The sequence below is a fragment of the Heterodontus francisci genome, chromosome 5, assembly GCF_036365525.1.
Source record: "Heterodontus francisci isolate sHetFra1 chromosome 5, sHetFra1.hap1, whole genome shotgun sequence".
NCBI lineage: Eukaryota > Metazoa > Chordata > Chondrichthyes > Heterodontiformes > Heterodontidae > Heterodontus > Heterodontus francisci.
Window position 1 is genome coordinate 17,045,905 of NC_090375.1, and position 20,743 is coordinate 17,066,647.

Sequence of the window (20,743 nt, forward strand, 5' to 3'; positions counted from 1 at the left end):
GGGAAGTGGAGGAGTCAGGAAAGAAAGCAGCTAAGAATGATGCCCGTTCTACCTATGGTAGTTGGGTTGTCAAACAGGCCCGGGAAAACCTGAAGCAAATTCACCAAGGAGAGGTACCCCTCTGGATCAGTAATCATCAGGTTAAGAATTTGGGTTCGAAACCCACCAATCTGACCAGTTGCCAACTCAGGGGATTAACACGTGTGTATGCTAATACTAACTGTATTGAAAAGGGGGGAATATTATTGGGAATGGTACTGGCAATAGCTATTATTACTGTGAATCATGCACCTAAGGTAGAAAACATTGGAGTAATGAGGGAAGGACATCATGTTGTGCATCATCACATTCACCCCTATGTGGTCCGCTCTAGAAAAGTAATGCCGGGAACATCATTGAGAGGATCTTGTATGGGAGAATCGACTAAAGTGTGTTCACATCCTGTCTATGCCAGAGGAAGCATTCTGTGGTTTTAATGCAACAGTTAACTGCACTATGGAGGCAGTATCAGCGGTTATGAGTCCAACTCGGTTGACCTAAGGGGAAATATTGTGTGACTACCTCCCAGACATCACTCTGGCATGGTAGGACACAGTGCCTCCTACAGAATAGTATAGTATGTTTTACCCCAACGCTTCCCTCAAGGATAGGCCAGGTGGAACTGGTGGACATACACATGCGAGAGGCAGTGGTCCTCAATGCCACTGAAAGTTTGAGGGACAATCTGGAACTGTATGTTAGCCAATTCTCATACCCCACTATCAGAGTGTATGACAGAGGTTAGACAAGGGTTGGACCAAGTGCATAAGATTTATTACATTCTCCAGCAAAGGAGTGGACATGTGCAATGGGACATTAAGGAAATACAGGTGACCACCTGGTGGGAGGATCTGTGGGACTGGGGAATGAACGTGCAAGTTCACCCCGGATCAGAATATTCTCACATGTTCTGATTGTAGCTCAGCTTGTGGTGTTGCTTTGCCTCCTCATCATCCTCTGTCAGCTGAGGTGACAAAAGCAAGCACTTATACAACGGGTTTTCCAAGAAATGACTCCTCAGGGAGGAGTTGGAAGGCTTTATCTAAATCTAACTGGATCCTGAAGGGGCCAGGTGAGGTTTAACGGGTGGAGCTCAGTAGGCGACCACAATCCAACCCATGAACTGTATGTAACCTGGTATGCGGGGAAAGTAGTGTGTGCGGCTATAAGTGGTAAATAAGTGTCCACAGCAGCTAAGTGGGATATACTGAAGCAGAAATGTGGTGTAACTGAACTGATAAAGGGGAAGTGAATGTAGTGAAACCTGCAAGGTGGTCATTAAGGCATGTCTAAACTACAGCTAAGTTTGTAACAGACACGCAATGTGGGTTGGTTGCTTGGACACCGGGGGGGCGGGGGGGGGGGCGTCAATGGAGTGAGGTAATGCCTTGTTATCAGACAAGGGCTGGAGAACAGAGAACTAGCTATGCAATGTGGTCAAAACTTGAGGGATGAGGTTACCAAAAATAAGTAGATGTCAAAACCGGTGAAAGACTGACAGACTGTGGTTGACGTAGTGTACCCGCGGTGTTAGCAACAGCTGACCAACCAATCACTGTACATTGGGTAGTCAGGTCCGGCCCATATCGAGCTGATCACACAGGTAGCATGCACGAAACAGGGTATAAGAAAGCGTGATCCGAAGTGCTGGCTAGCTAGCTCAGGACTAAGTCGTCTGATCAACTACCTGGAGAATCGGAGGGGAGGACTGATCATCTGCTCCAATCTGACTTTCGGATGAAATTAAGTAACCGAGTTTATGTGGACGCATGAGTATAATCTCTTTTGAAGATAAGATTTTGAAACGCTGAATAAACATGCTCTGTGTGAATAATAATTTGATAGTCTTGAGTCATTGATACCCAAAGCAAACCTCCGGACCAGTAGTGTGGATAGATTACAAAGTGTACTTTTACGTGTTCATCAATCTTGACCCAGAGAATTCACTGGTGTGCATATGTATAGTATAGAAGGCATGCCTACATTTTACCTTTAAGGAAAAGCTCAACATGATAGAATCATTATGACAATAGTTGCTGGAAATACTGTGAAATATTCTTGGCAAACCCCACTGAGATGAAGCAATAAACTGCCCTGTAGAGTCTTATCCAACAGCAAAGCTAAAAACTGGCAAGACATGCACATACCAGTCAAAGATGTGATTCAAGATCCTCTGGATGGGAGAACAAAGTTTCACTGCTAGAACTACTGGCCCACTATTCATTTCATTTTTCTGTCTAAAAAATGTCACATTAATTTTATTTGATATTGTGTTTCATATACTTAAAAGACAACCTAGCAGAAATAATGTTAGAAACCCAGTAATAAGGCTATAATGTACAGAATTTTCATTTCATTGACTTAAATATGAATTACTTCACTGGTGAATTTTTTAAAAAGTTAACTGTTTGCACAATAAACTTTCAGAAAAAATCTATTCATTAACAATGATTTACGTATAATCATGTTATTGAAGTACATTTGATACCCTTACAAAATTGAGGATGCTATAGAAGTATCTAGTCTGACTCAAACCACGAATACACCAATTAAGCTGCAGGATTTGCAATAGAACAGTGCAGTCTTCATCACACTCTGATGTAAGCCATTGTGTCGTTGATTTGGCATGTCTTTGTGGTCACTTAAGACACTGCTTGGATAGGTAGTCCCACGACCGATCAGGATGCACACAAACCTCTTTAAACTTGATGTTAAAAAAACTCAGGCAGCTTCCTGTACCACCTTTTAATTTCTAATGGTTAAAAATGGCTTACAATTGCATCAGCTGTTTTCAATCACTACAAGTATCCATGGCAATCAGAGTCTGCCAGCAAGATTTTCAGTGTTTGTAAAGAATTCCTTCCTATGTGCTTAAGTACTCTGCTTCAATCACTCTGCCCTTCAATAGTGATGTACATGAGCAATACAACTGCATCCCGCCATGTGTATCACTGGTTTAAAAAAAAACACATCACTGGCACAATAATTCTTATTGTTCATTTTTATAGTTTCCTTATTTGAACGGCTTTGACTATTAATGGTAGCAAGTATCTTGAAATAAACCCGCAGAACACCTCAAGGCTTGCAGATAAAGTAGAAATTATCAGTTCATCCCTTTGAGGGTCCGGTGGTATAAATATTTGGAAATATTTCCGGAAAGCTGCCAGGCAACGGATCACTCCTGTGCAGCTGCTCACACTGGATATTAGATTCACATCATACTTCAAAAAACACATAGGGGAAAAAAGCAACCACGTGCAGTAATGCTTAAACTAACATTTAAACTTTGATATTGGAATTAACCTTCTGTAGAACACTCTGCTTGTAATTTTTCTTAATTAAAACAGCCTGTACAATTACCTCAGCAGAGCAGTACAGCTATCAAAACATACCATTTTGTCAGAATGCATTCCCATCTCCTTAGTTACCCATCATCTGTGCAAGGATCATTTCAGGATACTATAACTATTCAGTTATTAACTGTTCTCAATTTGATATTGAGGACATCTTTTAAATGAAATCATTTTTGGACACATATCATGCTATGATTGAATGAATGTTGCTTTTCATTTTGTGAAAGTCTCTTCTGCAGGAAAAGTAGTTTAAAAAAATAAATAAAAATGCAAAGTAACATTTTATGTTCATTCATTCAACGCAACTTTAAAATGTGCACATTCAAAAACCAAACAACATCCACAAAATAAAATCTGAGAGCTTTTAACCATTGCGAATTGAAAATCATCGGATTCATGCAATCACACTTTTCCTCAAATACACCCATCCAATCACTGATTGAATGGCAGATAGAAAAGCCATTTTTTTAAACATGTAAACAAGGATTTACAATTTCAACAACTTCATAAATAGAACAGCAAATTTGGTCCTGATGGTGGGTAAAACATTAAAAAGGTACGTGAATCGAATGTTCAACTTTACTGCTCGAATCCATTCATTGATTCTCTAGCCAGCGGAAAAGCCCCTGGGAAGGACGGCATTACCCCTGAAATAATCAAGAGTGCCAAGCCTGCTATACTTTCAGCACTCTACGAACTGCTTTGCCTGTGCTGAGACGAGGGAACAGTACCACAGGACATGCGCGATGCCAATATCATCACCCTCTATAGGAACAAGAGAACCGCGGTGACTGCAACAACTACCATGGAATCTCCCTGCTCAGCATAGTGGGGAACGTCTTCGCTCGAGTCGCTTTAAACAGGCTCCAGAAGCTGGCTGAGCGTGTCTACCCTGAGGCACAGTGTGCCTTTTGAGCAGAGAGATCGACCATTGACATGCTGATCGCCCTTCGCCAGATACAGGAGAAATGCCGCGAACAACAGATGCCCCTCTACGTTGCTTTCATTGATCTCACCAAAGCCTTTGACCTCGTCAGCAGACGTGGTCTCTTCAGACAACTAGAAAAGATCAGATGTCCACCAAAGCTACTAAGTATCATCACCTCATTCCATGACAATATGAAAGACATAATTCAGCATAGCAGCGCCTCATCAGACCCCTTTCCTATCCTGAGTGGCATGAAACAGGGCTGTGTTCTTGCACCTACACTGTTTGCGATCTTCTTCGCACTGCTGCTCTCACATGCGTTCAAGTCTTCAGAAGAAGGAATTTTCCTCCACGCAAGACCAGGTGGCAGGTTGTTCAACCTTGCCCGTCTAACAGCGAAGACCAAAGTACGGAAAGTCCTCATCAGGGAACTCCTCTTTGCTGACGATGCTGCTTTAACATCTCACATTGAAGAGTGTCTGCAGAGACTCATCGACAGGATTGCGGCTGCCTGCAACGAATTTGGCATAACCATCAGCCTCAAGAAAACGAACATAATGGGACAGGACGTCAGAAATGCTCCATCCATCAATATCGGCGACCACGCTCTGGAAGTGGTTCAAGAGTTCACCTACCTAGGCTCAACTATCACCAGTAACCTGTCTCTAAATGCATAAATCAACAAGCGCATGGGAAAGGCTTCCACTGCTATGTCCAGACTGGCCAAGAGAGTGTGGAAAAATGGCGCACTGACACGGAACACAAAAGTCCGAGTGTATCAAGCCTGTGTCCTCAGTACCTTGCTCTATGGCAGCGAGGCCTGGACAATGTATGTCAGCCAAGAGCGACGTCTCAATTCATTCCATCTTTGCTGCCTCTAGAGAATCCTTGGCATCAGGTGGCAGGACCGTATCTCCAACACAGAAATCCTCGATGCGGCGAACATCCCCAGCTGATGCACTCTACTGAGCCAGCGGCGCTTGAGATGGCTTGGCCATGTGAGTCGCATGGAAGATGGCAGGATCCCCAAGGACACATTGTACAGCGAGCTCGTCACTGGTATCAGACCCACCGGCCATCCAAATCTCCGCTTTAAAGGCGTCTGCAATCGTGACATGAAGTTCTGTGACATTGATCACAAGTCGTGGGAGTCAGTTGCCAGTGATCACCAGAGCTGGCAGGCAGCCATAAAGGCGGGGCTAAAGTGTGGTGAGTCGAAGAGACTTCGCAGTTGGCAGGAAAAAAGACAGAAACGCAAGGGGAAAGCCAACTGTGTAACAGCCCCGACAACCAACGTTGTGTGCAGCACCTGTGGAAGAGTCTGTCACTCTAGAATTGGCCTTTATAGCCACTCCAGGCATTGCTTCACAAACCACTGACCATCTCCAGGCGCTTACCCATTGTCTTTCGAGACAAGGAGGCCAAAGAAGGATTCAACGCAACTTTAAAATGTGCACATTCAAAACCCAAACCACATCCACAAGGATTAACAATTTCAACAACTTCATAAATAGAACAGCAAATTTGGTCCTGATGTTGGGTAAAACATTAAAAAGGTACGTGAATCGAATGTTCAACTTTACTGCTCGAATCCATTCATTATTTTAATCATATCAGGCAGGGGCCAAGTGGTACTGTCGATATCTATGCTTGTTTTGACAATCACTTCACATTTCTAGACTTATGATACAGCTTTGTTTTCACATGTCCAACCTTTAAATTTAGGCTAGGCATTTCATAACTCATTCAAGCTACATTAAAGATGCATTGGCGAACTGGCATTCACAGTTCATTGCAAACATTTAAATTTGCACATTGCAGTCATTTTAATAACTCTGGGACAGTATGCAGAAGCTTATTCTTTTTCCCTTGTACGTGTCTATAATTTGTATGGATACATACATCCAAATGTGTAATTTTTACAGACTTAAGTTGCACACAAACATACAAATTAGGAGCAGTAGTAAGCCACTCAGCCCTTCGAGCCTGCTCCGCCATTCAATACGTTCATGGCTGAACTGATTACTCCACATTTCCACCTACCCCGATAACCTTACACCCCCTTGCTTATCAAGAATCTATCTACATCTGCTTTAAAAATATTCAAAGACTCTGCTTCCACTGCCTTTTCAGGAAGAGAATTCCAAAGACTCACAACCCTCTGAGAGAAAAAAATTCTCATCATCTCTGTCTTAAATGGGCAACCCCTTATTTTTAAACAGTGACCCCTAGTTCTAGATTCTCCCAAAAGGGGAAACATCCTTTCCACATCCACCCTGGCAAGACACCTCAGGATCTTATATGTTTCAATCAAGTCGCCTCTTACTTTTCTAAATTCCAGCGGATACAAGCCTAGCCTGTCCAATCTTTCCTCGTAAGACAGCCCGCCCATTCCAGGTATTAGTCTAGTAAACCTTCTCTGTACTGCCTCCAATGCATTTACATTCTTCCTTAAATAAGGAGACCAGTACTGTATACAGTACTCCAGATGTGGTCTCACCAATTCCCCGTATAGTTGAAGCATAACCTCCCTCCCTTTGTATTCAATTCCCTTCACAATTAACGATAACATTCTATTAGCTTTCCTAATTACTTACTGAACCTGCATACTAACCTTTTGCAATTCATGCACTAGGACACCCAGAACCCTCTGCATCTCAGAGCTCTGCAATCTCTCACCATTTCGATAATTGTTTATTTTTTATTCTTCCTGCCAAAGTAGACAATTTCCCACTTTCCCACATTATACTCCATTTGCCAGGTTTTTGCCCACTCACTTAACCTATCTATATCCCTTTGCAGCCCCCTTATGTCCTCTTCACAAGTTACTTTCCTACCTATCTTTGTGTCGTAAGCAAATTTAGCAACCATACCTTCGGTCCCTTCATCTAAATCATTTATATAAATTGGATAAATTCTAATTTATATAAAACACCGAGGGTGTTAAAGGAAGTAGGGGAGCACATTGTAGATGCCCTAACTATAGTCTTTCAGAGTTCCCTATATTCAGGAGTGGTCCCTCCGCACTGGAAAGTTGCACGTCACTCCACTTTTTAAGAAGGGTGAAAGGGGGAAACAAGGAAATTACAGAACAGTTAGCCTGACATCTGTGGTGGGCAAGTTGCTGGAGTCTATAATCAAGGATAGGGTGACTGAAAACCAAGAAAAATTTCAGTTAATCAGGGACAGTCAGCATGGATTCATGACGGGAAGGTGATGCCTGACAAATCTAATTGAATTTTTTGAAGAGGTGACTAAGGTAGTGGACAGGGGAGTGTCCATGGATGTTATTTATATGGACTTCCAGAAGACATTTGATAAAGTCCCACATAAGAGACTGTTAACTAAGGTAGAAGCCCATGGAGTTGAAGGCAAATTATTGACATGGTTAGAAAGTTGGTTGAGTGGTAGGTGACAGAGAGTGGGGATAATGGGTAAGTACTCTGATTGGCAGGATGTAACTAGTGGTGGCCCGCAGGGATCGGAGTTGGGGTCTCAATTATTCACATTATTCATTAACGACTTGGATGATGGCATTGTAAGTCATATATACAAATTTGCTGATGATACAAAGTTAGGCGGCATTGTAGACAGTCTAGATGATAGCATAAAATTGCAAAGAGATATTGACAGACTCGGTGAGTGGGCAAAACTGTGGCAGATGGATTTCAATGTGGGCAAGTGTGAGGTTATCCATTTTGGACCAAAAAAGGATAGAGCAGGGTACTTTCTAAATGGGAAGAGGTTAAGCACAGTGGATGTCCAAAGAGACTTGGGGATTCAGGTGCATAAATCTTTAAAATGCCACGAGCAAGTGCAGAAAATAATCAAAAAGGCTAATGGAATGCTAGCCTTTGTATCCAGAGGACTGGAGTATAAAGACACAGAGGTTATGCTGCAGCTGTACAAACCCTGGTTAGACTCCACTTGGAGTACTGTGAGCAGTTCTGGGCACCACACCTTAGGAAGGATATTTTGGCTTTGGAGAGAGTGCAAAGGTTTACAAGAATAATACCTGGACTACAGAGGTTAAGTTACGAGGAGAGATTACACAAATTAGGCCTGTTTTCGCTAGAATTTAGAAGGTTAAGGGGTGATCTGATTGAAGTCTTCAAGATATTAACAGGAAAAGACAGGCTAGATATAGATAAACTATTTCCACTGGTTGGAGGTTCTAAAACTAGGGGGGCATAGTCTAAAAATTAGGACCAGACCGTTCAGGAGAGATGTTAGGAAGCACTTCTTCACACAAAGGGTGGTAAAGGTTTGGAACTCGCTCCCACAAACAGCAATTGAAGCTAGAACAGTTGTTAATTATAAATCTGAGATGGATAGATTTTTGTTAAGCAAAGATAGTAAGGGATATGGGCCAAAGGCAGGTATATGGAGTTAGGCCGTGGATCAGCCATGATCTCATTGAATGGCAGGACAGGCTCGAGGGGCTGAATGGCCTTCTCCTGTTCCTGTGTTAGAAGTTGAGGCCCCAGCACAGATCCCTGTGACACACCACTCATTACATCTTGCCAACCAGAAAATGACCCATTAATGCCTACTCTATGTTTCCTATTAGCTAGCCAATCTTCTATCCATGCCAATATGTTGCCCCCTACGCCATGAGCTTTAATTTTTGTAATAACCTTTAACCTTTGATGTGGCACCTTATCAAATGCCTTCTGGAAATCTAAGTACAATACATCCACCGGTTCTCCTTTATCCACAGCACATGTAACTCCCTCAAAGACCTCCAATAAATTGGCTAAACATGATTTCCCTTTCACAAAACCATGTTGATTCTGCCTGATTACCTTGAATTTTTCTAAATGCCCCGCTACAATGTCTTTAATAGTAGCTCCTACCATTTTCCCTAAGATAGATGTTAAGCTAACTGGCCTGTAGTTTCCTGCTTTCTGTCTCCCTCCCTTTTTCGCTATTTTCCAATCAAATGGAACCTTCCCCAAAACTAAAAATTTTGGAAAATTAAAATTAGCGCATCACCTATCTCAGTAGTCACTTCTTTTAACACCCTAGGATGAAGTCCATCAGGACTGAGGGACTTGTCAGCCCGCAGCTCCAACAATTTGTTCAGTACCACTTCCCTGGTGATTGTAATTGTCTTGAGTTCCTCCCTCCCTTCCATTTCCTGACTTACAGCTAAAACTGGGATGTTCGATGATTCCTCAATAGTGAAGACCGATGCAAATTATTTGTTCATCTGCCATCTCCTTTTTTCCATTATTAATTCCCCAGACTCACTTTCTATAGGACCAATGCTCACTTCTTCACTCTTTTCTTTTTTAAATATCTATAGAAACTCTATCTGTCTTTATATTTCTATCGAGCCTTCTCTCGTACTCTAATTTTATCTTCCTTCTCAATCTTTTAGTCATTCTTTGTTGTTTTTTTATATTGTCCAATGTTCTGAGCTGCCTCCCATCTTTGCGCAATTATAGGCTTTTTCTTTAGTTTAATAGTATCTTTAACTGTTTTAGTTAACCACAGATGGTGGGTCCCACCCTTGGAATTTTTCTTTCTCATTGAAATGTATCTATTCTGTGTATTCTGAAATATCCCCTTAAATATCTGCCACTACATCTCCATTGACCTATCGCTTAACCTGATTTGCCAGTTCTCTTTAGCTCGCTCTGCTTTCATGCCCTCATAATTGCCCTTATTTAAGTTTAAAATACTAGTCTTGGACCCACTCTTCTCTCCCTCAAACTGAATGTAAATTCAATCATATTATGATCGCTGCTACCTGGGGGGGGCACCTTAACTATGAGGTCATTAATTACTCCTGTCGCATTACACAATACCAGGTCTAGTATAGCCTGCTCTCTGGTTGGCTCCAGAACATATTGTTCCAAGAAATCATCCCGAAAACATTCTATGTACTCCTCATCTAGGCTACCACTGCCCATCTGATTTTTCCAGTCTAAATGCAGGTTAAAATCCCCCATAATTATCGCTGGACCTTTCTGACAAGCTGCCATTATTTCTTCCTTTACACCCCGTCCTACAGTGTGGTTAATGTTAGGTGTCCTATACACCACTCCGACAAGTGACTTCTTGCCTTTACGATTTCTCATCTCTACCCAAGCTGCTTTTATACCCTGGTCTCCTGAACTTAGGTTATCCCTCTCTATTGCACTAATACCATCATTAATTAACAGAGGTACCCATCCACCTTTTCCTAGCTTCCTGTCCTTGCAAAATGCTGTTACGACCAGGTGAGAAAGGTGTCTAGGGGACCCTCTCAGCCTTCACCTAGTCTTACTGTAATAGGGTTTAATTTTAAACAAGCTATGTTTTTAGCACCCTCCCTTGGTGAATTCTTGTTCACCGCTTTCCAATTATAAGGCAAAGAAATTAGCACCAACAGGTTTCCTTAGGTTTATAGAAGAAAAGTGAAATTTATTAAAACTTAAACTCTAATTCGGTTAACGTCTAAGGACACATGACACACCCACGCTAGCATGCATAGGCAATACACACATGCAGATAGGGACAGAAAAAGGCAGAGGAAAAAATAAAGTGGAAAGGTTTGAGGCAATATCTGAAGAGTTGTTATGGTTCTTCGAGCTCACTGTAGAGTCCTTGCTTGTCGGTATTTCTTGCCTTATATTCGGGCCCAGTATTCTTCTTAAACCTTGTTCACTGTAGGAGACTTTTCTCTCTTGGGGTTCATGTGCCCTCAATGGATTCCAAAGCTGGTGAGAAAGAGATGGGAGCAGACAGGAGAAATGTTGTCAATCCAGGAGCTTTCCGAGTTCAAATTCTCTGTGGCAAGTTCAAAAAAACCTGCAACAGCCAGTTAAGTCATGTGACCAGCTCAACTAGCCAGTCTTGGCCCTTGTGGATTGTCTTGTCCTAGCAGATCTTGGACTGTCTCTTCTTCACACAACACCTGGTGATCAGAGGTCCATTGTGGGTTAAATTGGAGCAGGGAATAGCCCCTTTGTCCTTTCAAGTACTGTCTGTTAATATGCAAAAATGTCTTTCCAGCTAATCTAACAGCCCTTGTTATAGGCCTTCTCTTCTTCACAGCAACAATTTGAAGCTTTAATGTTCATGTGGTGAAATTAATGTGCCTCATTCTTGGCAGGTGGGGCCTGCATGACAACTCCACACCCAGGGGAATGAAATGCGATTTGAAAAAAGGCGCATTTAATTAAAAGGGTTGAGAGAAATAAATATAAGATACAGAAAACCATGCAATTCTCTAATTCTCCATTCATTCATAAATCTTGAAGCTTATTAAAATTGTATTTTCTGGGTGCCAGTGCTGCTTTAATTTCCCCCTTTTTGGCATTCCAGTAACCATGTGGCTCTTTGGGGAACTTTTTCTTCAGTTTTCCCATTTCCATGTCTGCCTAGGGTCTTTGTTCCTGCTGAGGTAATTTTTTTTCAGGAGAGTTAGTAGTGGGCAGGTTTATCCTGAACTCTCTTTCAGTGCTTTGCTGAGTCATGCAAAGGCGTTTGATTTCAGGGGATGGATGGTTCCCTTTTACTCTGACTGTAGGGGGAGGCTTCTTTGTTAGTCTCCCCTTTATTCTCTAGGGCACCCCTGCCTGTAGGATTTTGTGCAGACTTGACTGCACTCTCATGTGACACTTTGACTAGGTGAGGCAACACCCTCACGGTTTCACTGCACCCTAGAGGTCTCTCTTTGCCTCTGCAGGTTCCTGTAAATGCTGTTAGCGACTCTGGTGGGGTGCATCTAGAGTCTGCATTTACGTAGGAGGATGTGAAGTCTAACTTTTCAAATTTCTCGGGGTTGGCTGTCCAGACAGTAGGGGTTTTCATCCAGGATTCCTCCTGGACTTCCTTTAACCCACCTTCTTGGTCACTTTTTCTCCTTCTCTTTCTAAAATGTTGCCAGCCGTGTGCCTGCCTGTCCCCTTTTGTTCTTGACTGGGGTCCCTAACAGTGCACCAGCCCTCTGCTGGAGGGTCCTCCTAACACCGGTACAAGACTTAGGTGTTTCACTGTAAATTGGGGTTTCCCCTCAACCTAGCACATGTGGCAACTCTTGTAGTACTCCACCACATCTTTGTGGAATTTTGGCCAGTCAAACTGCTGTCTTATGCTGGCTTTGGTCTTTCATATACCGCCATGTACAGCCATTGTAGTCTCGTGAGCCCTTCTTAATATTTCTCTCTGGTACCTCTGTGGCACCACTAACTGGTGAACTACTGTCCACTCCTTGCTCTCAGGTCTGTGAGGAGAACTCCATTTCCTCATCAGTACCTCATTCTTTAAAAAGTAGCAATCAGGGACTCCCTCTGCTTCACTTTCAGACTGGGCAACCTGTGCTAACTCTCGCAATACTGGGTTGGCTCGCTGAGCCTCAACTAGGGAAAATCCATTTAATTCATTCCCTGGGTCTCCTAACTTTCCAAAGAAAGTCTCAGAAAGGCAGACCTCATGGTCATCTGCCTGCAGTGCCAATGCAGCCTCCTCTGGGGGGAGCTGATTTGATCATGTCCTGATCCACTACACATTCAGGGAAATTGCAGGGGACCGTCTCCTACCAATTCCCTATCTTTCTGACCTCCTGCAGTATTTTTCACTACTGGGGGCGGGGGGGGCTACCACTTCACCCCCACCGATCATTACCTGGGAGCAGGTCAACCCCATCCACAAGCAAACTAGGGAAAATCCCTACGGTCACTGGTCCCAAAACTAGGTCGCACTCCAAGTGCACCCAGTGAACAGGTACAGGCATACACTGCCCTCCAATACCATTCACCACCATTTTGGTGTTCACTGCACTCTCTGGAGGAAAGCTCAGGCCTTTTCCCAGTGAAAGGGATCTAGTGGCCCCTTTGTCCCTGAGAATCACTATGGGCTTGTTGGCCCGACTCAAGAGGTATGGGGTTACTTTCCCTTCAAACACAAAACCCTGATAACCCTCAGGAATCCTATTAACTTTTCCTGTACTGGCCATAGTAAGCTTCCTGGGTTGCACTCTTACTGCAGTTAAAGCCACAGCTTGTTCTGCTGTGCTTTCCATCAGGGTCCCGTCTTCACTGAGCGGGTGTGCCCTGATTAACCCTACTGGTTTTCCCTTTAGTTTCCAGCAGTCAGCTTTTAAATGCCCCGCTTTATTACAATAAAGTGACTCCTGACAACGCAGTAGCCCGCTGACATCATCAGAATGCGCCAAGCTGCGCACATGCGCAGCTACATCTTGCCAGGACTAAGTTGTACGTGCGCGGGATGACATCAATGCACAGCATCAACGTAATTGCGTACCCGGGCCTGGTCCATCTTTGCGTATGCGCGATAAAGCGTCATCGGGTATTCAGCCCCCCACTCGGCTGGAGGAAGTGGCTGAATGGGAGATCTTGAGGCTGGATCTCTCCCCCGCACCCCCCTCAGCAACTCGCTCCGGGCCTCGACACTTCCACCCCTCAGCTGCTCGCTCCAGACCTCGCCGCTCCCCCCCACTACCCTGGCCGATTGTTCCTCGCTTTGTGACACCCTGCTTTCCGGCCGCTAGCTCCAGGCCGCGCTGCTTCTCTCCACTCGGCCACTCGCTCCGTTACCCCTTGCAGCCCGCCTTGCTTCTTCGGGCGGCGCGTGGAGACTGATCATACGTGGGGGCGAGTGGCTGAGAGGAGGGAAGCGGCGCATCCTAGAGCTAGCGGCTGGAGGTGGGGGAGAAAGGGGAGCAAGCAACCGGAGAGCGGGGTGGTGCGAGCGGGGAACCATCGGCCAGGGGAGTGAGGGAGAGCAGCTGAGCAGCTGTGGGGTGGGGGTGGGGGGGGGGAGGGAAGCAGCCAATGGGGAGGAAGGGGAGAAAAAGAGTTGCCAAGGGAGGACAGCGGCCAGTGGGGCGGGAGCCAGTAGCTGCGTTTGGGTGAAATCAGTCCTGGTCAGTCATATAAATGAATCACAATAACGAACTGGCAGCACATTTTAGACTCTGCCTAATTTTCGTTTCCATCGATCGGGGTGCCAATTCACCATCTTCCAATGGAAATTCAATCATAAAATTCCTTTTGTATTCAATAGGATTACTGGAATATTAAATGGATCTGAGGATTACAGTTAGTATCCTATAACTACATAGCATATTACTGGGCTTCCATCCAACTTAATGCAAGGTTAGTTTGCTAGAACGATCTAGCCATAAGCATTTCTGGTGATAAATTGAGTAGTGCCATCTTTACTCCTGGCAGTTGCCTGAACATCGCAGAAGTGACGTTCCAGTTGAAGAACCTGCATTTGTGCATGGGCAAGTACTACGACACCTAGTGTGTGTTGTCAGCAAACGCAGCCTTATTACAATGGAAGAACACAGGTCTCCGGGTCTCACTCTTGCTCACAGCACCTTCCTTTTTGGCAGGAGGAGGGCCCCAGTGTCTCCTGCTTTCCTTTCTCTCTCAGGGCTGCCTGGACAGATATCACCTTCCCACCCTTTGTCCTTTTCGGAATTGTGTGGGTGATTAGGAAAGGTTCTCCCCCGGGAAACCGACTTATAATTAAAGCAAACTCATCGACCAGAACGGCTGCTTGCGGGCTCTCTGAACCTGCTGCTTCTCTACATGGGTTTTTATTGAGAGTGGGAGAGAGTTTTTAAATTCCTCTATCGGAACTACTTCCCTGAGATTCTCATAGCTGAGCTATACTTTTAAGAGCCCTTAGCCACTGGTCAAAAGCCAGCTGCTTACTTCTTTCAAATTCTGGATAAGTTTGATTAGCTTGCTTTTTGAGGGTTCTAAACTTTTGGCGATGGGCTTTGGGAACTAATGCATTTGCCCCGAGAATAGCATTTTTGGTCAGTTCAACTGGCAACAGCAAATAAACCTCATGGACTTTTCCAGTTAGACTGCTTTGCAGTAAAAGAGACCAGGTCTCAGCTGGCCATTTTAGTTGCCTTGCCAGTTTCTCAGAAGACACCCAAAAATACCTCCACATCTTCTTCATTGAATTTTGGAATTAATTGAGCAAGCTTTCACAATTTTGTACCCAACCCTGAATTATGCTCCTCCATATTGGCCATGCTTTCACTGGGGTTACTCTGTCACCCCCTAGTTAACTCAAGCCGCTTCATCTCTCTTTCCTCACATTCCTTCCGGAATATTCTTTCTCTCTCTGTCTCCTACCTTTCATTTTCTTCACGCTCCTTCTGGAAGACTCTTTCTCCCTCTCCTGTCTCTCTCCTTCTCTCTCCCTGTCTTCTAATACAAGTTTCCTCTGTTCCAAGTGTATCTTTGCAAACAATACCCTGTCGGAGTCTGCTTCTAACCCTGTTTCTGCTTCTTCAGATTCAAGGGAAAACTGGTTGGCCACTAGCCTTAGGAGTTCAGACTTCCTAGCCTCGTCATGTACAGTGATCCCACACTGCTCAGCCATTTTTCTCAGGTCCTCCATAGACAGTGCTTTTAACTTATCCCAAGTTACTTCACCCTTGCTTGGGGAGCCACTAGCTTCAGTTGCTGACATGTTAGTATTCATGCACACGCAACCACAAGAAAACCTGTATTGAAATCTTGCTCTTTTTGATTGGGAACAATTTGGCTTCCCACTTCCAATTTCTCTCATTTGTCTGTGGGTAAAATCCCAGACGAGCCCCCACATTGCTGTTATGACCAGGTGAGAAAGTTGTCTAAGGGTCCCTCTCAGCCTTCACCTGGTCTTACTGTAACAGGGTTTAATTTTAGCCACACTACGTTTTTAGCTCCCCCTTGGTGAATGCTTGTTCAGCATTTCCAATTATAAGGCAAAGAAAGGAGCACAAACAGGCTTCCTTAGGTTTAAAGAAGAAAAGTGAAATTTATGAAAATTTAAACTTAAACTCTGATTTGCTTAATGCCTACGGATGCACGATACGCCCACACTAGCATGAACACATGATACACACATGCAGATAGGGACAGAAAAGGCAGAGGAAAAAATAAAATTGAAAGGTTTGAGGCAATATCTGAAGAGTTGTTACAGTTCTTCGAGCTCACTGTAGCGTCCTTGACTGTAGGTAGTTCTTGCTTTTCCTTCGGGCCCAGTATTCATCTTAAACCTTGTTAACTGTAGGAGACTTTTCTCTCCTGGGGTTCATGTGTCCTCAATGGAAGCTGGTGAGAAAGAGATGGGAGCAGACAGGAATGGGATGTTCTCAATCCAGGATCCAGGAGCTTTCCAAGTTCAAATTCTCTGTGGCAAGTTCAAAAAAACCTGCAACAGCCAGTTAGTTTTGTGACCAGATCACCTAATCAGTCTTGTCCTAGCAGATCTAGGAATGTCTCCTCTGCACACAATACCTCAATACCTGGTGATCAAAGGTCCATTGTGGTTTAAATTGGAGCAGGGAATAGCCCCTTTGTCCATTCAAGTACTGTCTGTTAATATGAAAAAATGTCTTTCCAGCCAGTCTGGCAGCCCTTCTAGGATATAGATCGGTTGGAGACTTGGGTGGAGAAATGGCAAATGGAGTTTAATCCGGACAAATGTGAGGTAATGCATTTTGGAAGATCTAATACAGGTGGGAAGTATACAGTAAATGGCAGAACCCTTAGGAGTATTGACAGGCAGAGAGATCTGGGCGTACAGGTCCACAGGTCACTGAAAGTGGCAACGCAGGTGGATAAGGTAGTCAAGAAGGCAAACAGCATGCTTGGGTCGGGTCATAGAGTATAAAAATTGGCAAGTCATACTGCAGCTGTACAGAACCTTAGTTAGGCCACACTTAGAATATTGCGTGCAATTCTGGTCCCCACACTACCAGAAGGACGTGGAGGAATGGAGGGTACAGAAGAGGTTTACCAGGATGTTGCCTGGTCTGGAGGGCATTAGCTATGAGGAGAGGTTGGATAAACTCGGATTGTTTTCACTGGAATGACGGAGGTGGAGGGGCGACATGATAGAGGTTTACAAAGTTAAGAGTGGCATGGACAGAGTGGATAGTCAGAAGCTTTTTCCCAGGGTGGAAGAGTCAGTTACTAGGGGACATAGGTTTAAGATGCGAGGGGCAAAGTTTAGAGTGGATGTGCGAGGCAAGTTCTTTACACAGAGGGTGGTGAGTGCCTGCAACTTGCTGCCGGGGGAGGTGGTGGAAGCAGGTACGATAGAGATGTTTAAGAGGCATCTTGACAAATACATGAATAGGATGGGAATAGAGGGATACGGTCCCCGGAAGTGCAGAAGGTTTTAGTTTAGACAGGCATCAAGATCAGCGCAGGCTTGGAGGGCCGAATGGCCTGTTCCTGTGCTGTACTGTTCTTTGTTCTTGTAATAGGCCTTCTCTTCTTCCCAGCACAATTTGAAGTTTTAATGTCCATGTGGCAAAATTAACATGCCTCGTTCTTGGCCGGTAGGGCCTGCATGACAATGCCATGTACCCTTCAATATCCAGGTCCCAATCTTTGTCGTCTGACAGCCATGTCTCTGTAATGGCTATCAGATCATACTTACTTATTTCTATTTGCTCTCAGTTCATCTGTTCTGTTTCGAATGCTATGTGCATTCAGATACAGAGCCTTTAGTTTTGTCCTTTTATTATTTTTGTAACCTCTAGCCTTAACTGTTGATTTACTCAGACTTGTACGCTCTGTCCCTTCCTGTCACAGTCTGTTTATCATTTCCCATATTAATACCTTTCCCTCTACTCCTTTATTTACCGTATCTTCCCAACTATTCAGTTTAAAACCCTCTCTACTTGCCTAGTTGTGCGGCTCGCTACAACACCAGTCCCAGCACGGTTCAGACCATCCCAATGTCACAGCCACCACTTTCCCCAGTACTGGTGCCATGCCCCACGAACTGGAACCCACTTCTACCACACCAGTCTTTGAGCCATGCATTTGTTTCTCTAATCTTATTTGTCCTATGCCAATTTGCATGTGGCTCAGGTAATAATCCAGAGAATATTACCTTTGAGGTTCTGCTTCTTAATTTGGCACCATGCTCCTAATACAATGCAGAACATCTTTCCTTGTCCTGCCTATGTTGTTGGTACCTACATGGACCACAATGACTGGATCCTCCCCCTCCCACTGTAAGTTCCTCTCCAGCCCTGAGCAGATGTCCCAAGCCCTGGCACCGGGTAGGCAACACTGCCGACTGGACCCTCGCTCTTTGCTGCAGAGAACAAAGTCAATCCCCATAACAATACTGTCCCCTACTACCACTACATTTCTTTATCTCCCTCCACTTGAATGGCTTCCTGTACCATGGTGCCATAGCCAGGTTGCTCATCCACCCTGCAGCCCCCACTCTCATCCAAACAAGCTGAAAGAACCTCAAACTTGTTGGACAATTGCAAAGGCTGAGGCTCCTGCAATCCTGTCCTCTGGGTCCTCTTAACTGTCTCAGCTGCAGCCACACTCTCCTGTCCCTGACCACTGATCAAATCAGAAGACCCTATCCTAAGGGGTGTGACCGCCTCCTGGTACAAAATGTCCAGGTAACTTTCCCCCTCCCTGATGTGTCGCAGTGTCTGCAGCTCAGACTCCAGTTCAATTACTCTGAGCCGAAGCTCTTCGAGCTGTAAACACTCACTGCAGACGTGTTTGCCCTGGATCACACTGGCTTCTAGGAACTCTCACATGCTGCAGCCGCTACACATCACCTATCCTGCCATCCTTAATGTGTTTTAATGAACTACTTAATTGTTTTATTCAATAATTTATATTATTTTAAGCTTACCACTAGTTCCTTTACTATTTTAAATGTTAGGATTAGAGTGAACCTTAATCACTTACCAGATACTCACCAAACAGGTAGCTTCTTCCCAAACCAATCACCTACCTGCTTGCCTGTGATGTTTGATGCTATGTTTGATTTAAATTAAATTAAATTAAAAGCTTACCTATATACTCACCCCAGCAGATCCCGGTTTCCCTGCTCTCACTGTTGATTGTGACATCACTCTGATGTCACTTTTCAATTCTTCCCTGCTCCGCTCCTGCTGCTCCCGCCGTGCTCCTCTCTCACTTTCTCTCGCTCTGTCTCCGGTCTCCGACTCTGGGCTTTTGGCGCGCTTTTTAAACCTCCGCTCCTTAGAAAATAGGCGACAGGTTTAGATAGAGGATTTGGATCGGCGTAGGCTTGGAGGGCCGAAGGGCCTGTTCCTGTGCTGTAATTTTCTTTGTTCTTTGTTCTTCTTTGTTCCCACCGTGCTCCTCTCTCCCTCGCTCTGTCTCCGTCTCCGACTCCAGGCTTTTGGTGCGCTTTTTAAACCTCCGCTCTCGCAATGTTCCTCTCTCTCGCTCCCAAATCAAATTGATAAAACATCTGAAGTTATGAAGCTGACTAATGAGAAATCATAAATTGGGATAGAAAGAGACTTGGGAGCAAGCCAGTTATCCCCTTGGTTCCAGATGATGTGGGTCCAAAGAATCCAGAGAGGTGCAAGGGCAGGAAGGAAAGCAATGTTAACTGAAAAAAAAGGACATCATTCTTCTGAACTACTTCAAAGGACTCTTTTTGCGAATAAGCTCAATCAAGTCAAACTTGCACAAAGGTATTATGATAATAAAGTTAAATGAACATCATACAGTTAGAACTAGTCATTGTCACACTTACTGAATTCTCATCATCTTCTTCAAGTTCTCTTTGCTGTTCCTGATGTCTTTTTGCTTTGATTTCCATTGCTTCAATGATTAAATCTCTCAGAATTGACACAGATTTGGCATTTTTAATGAAAGTGTGCTGTAGCAAGAGAAGGAAATGTAGTAAACTGATTAACAAGCATAAGTAACTCTCAACACTTAAAAGCAATCAGATGAAGTGTATATCGACATATAACTTGTTATGCGATAAATTTCCCTTTGTAGAAAACAAATAATGATGAATAACAAAACACCATGGAGCTGCTTATTGGCTCAATAAGTAAAGGCACACTGTGGAAATATAAAGACAGATAGTAAGAGTTTCTATAGATATTTTAAAAATAAAAAAGTTAACAAAGTGAACTTTGGTCCTATAGAAAGTGAGTCTGGGGAATTAATAATGGATAATAAGGAGATGGCAGATGAATTGAACAGGTATTTTGCATCGGTCTTCACTATTGAGGATACAAGTAACATCCCAGAATTAGCTGTAGGTCAGGAAATAGAGGAAGGGAGGAACTCAAGAAAATTACAATCACCAGGGAAATGGCACTGAACAAATTGTTGGAGCTGTGGGCTGACAAGTCCCCGGGTCATGATGGACTTCATCCTAGGGTATTAAAAGATAGTTGATGCGTTAGTTTTAATTGTTCAAAATTCCCTAGGATTCAGGGAAGGTTCTGCTAGACTGGAAAATAGCGAATGTAACACCTTTATTCAAAAAGGGAGGGAGACAGAAAGCAGGAAACTACAGGCTAGTTAGCTTAACAGCTATTTATTATTTTATTTTTATTTAGAGATACAGCACTGAAACAGGTCCTTCAGCCCACCGAGTCTGTGCAGACCAACAACCACCCATTTATACTAATCCT

The 20,743-nt window shown here is 43.9% G+C and overlaps 1 protein-coding gene across 4 annotated transcripts in view; it reads right to left on the bottom strand.

The window, feature by feature from the left end:
* stk3 (serine/threonine kinase 3 (STE20 homolog, yeast)) overlaps positions 1-20,743 on the bottom strand; it is a 761,988-nt gene that overhangs the window by 305,818 nt on the left and 435,427 nt on the right. For all 4 annotated transcript variants that reach the window (XM_068031157.1, XM_068031154.1, XM_068031155.1 and 1 more), the window contains one exon: positions 19,846-19,971. In XM_068031157.1, coding sequence (XP_067887258.1) covers positions 19,846-19,971 — 126 coding nt within the window. The remainder of the gene's footprint in view (positions 1-19,845; positions 19,972-20,743) is intronic.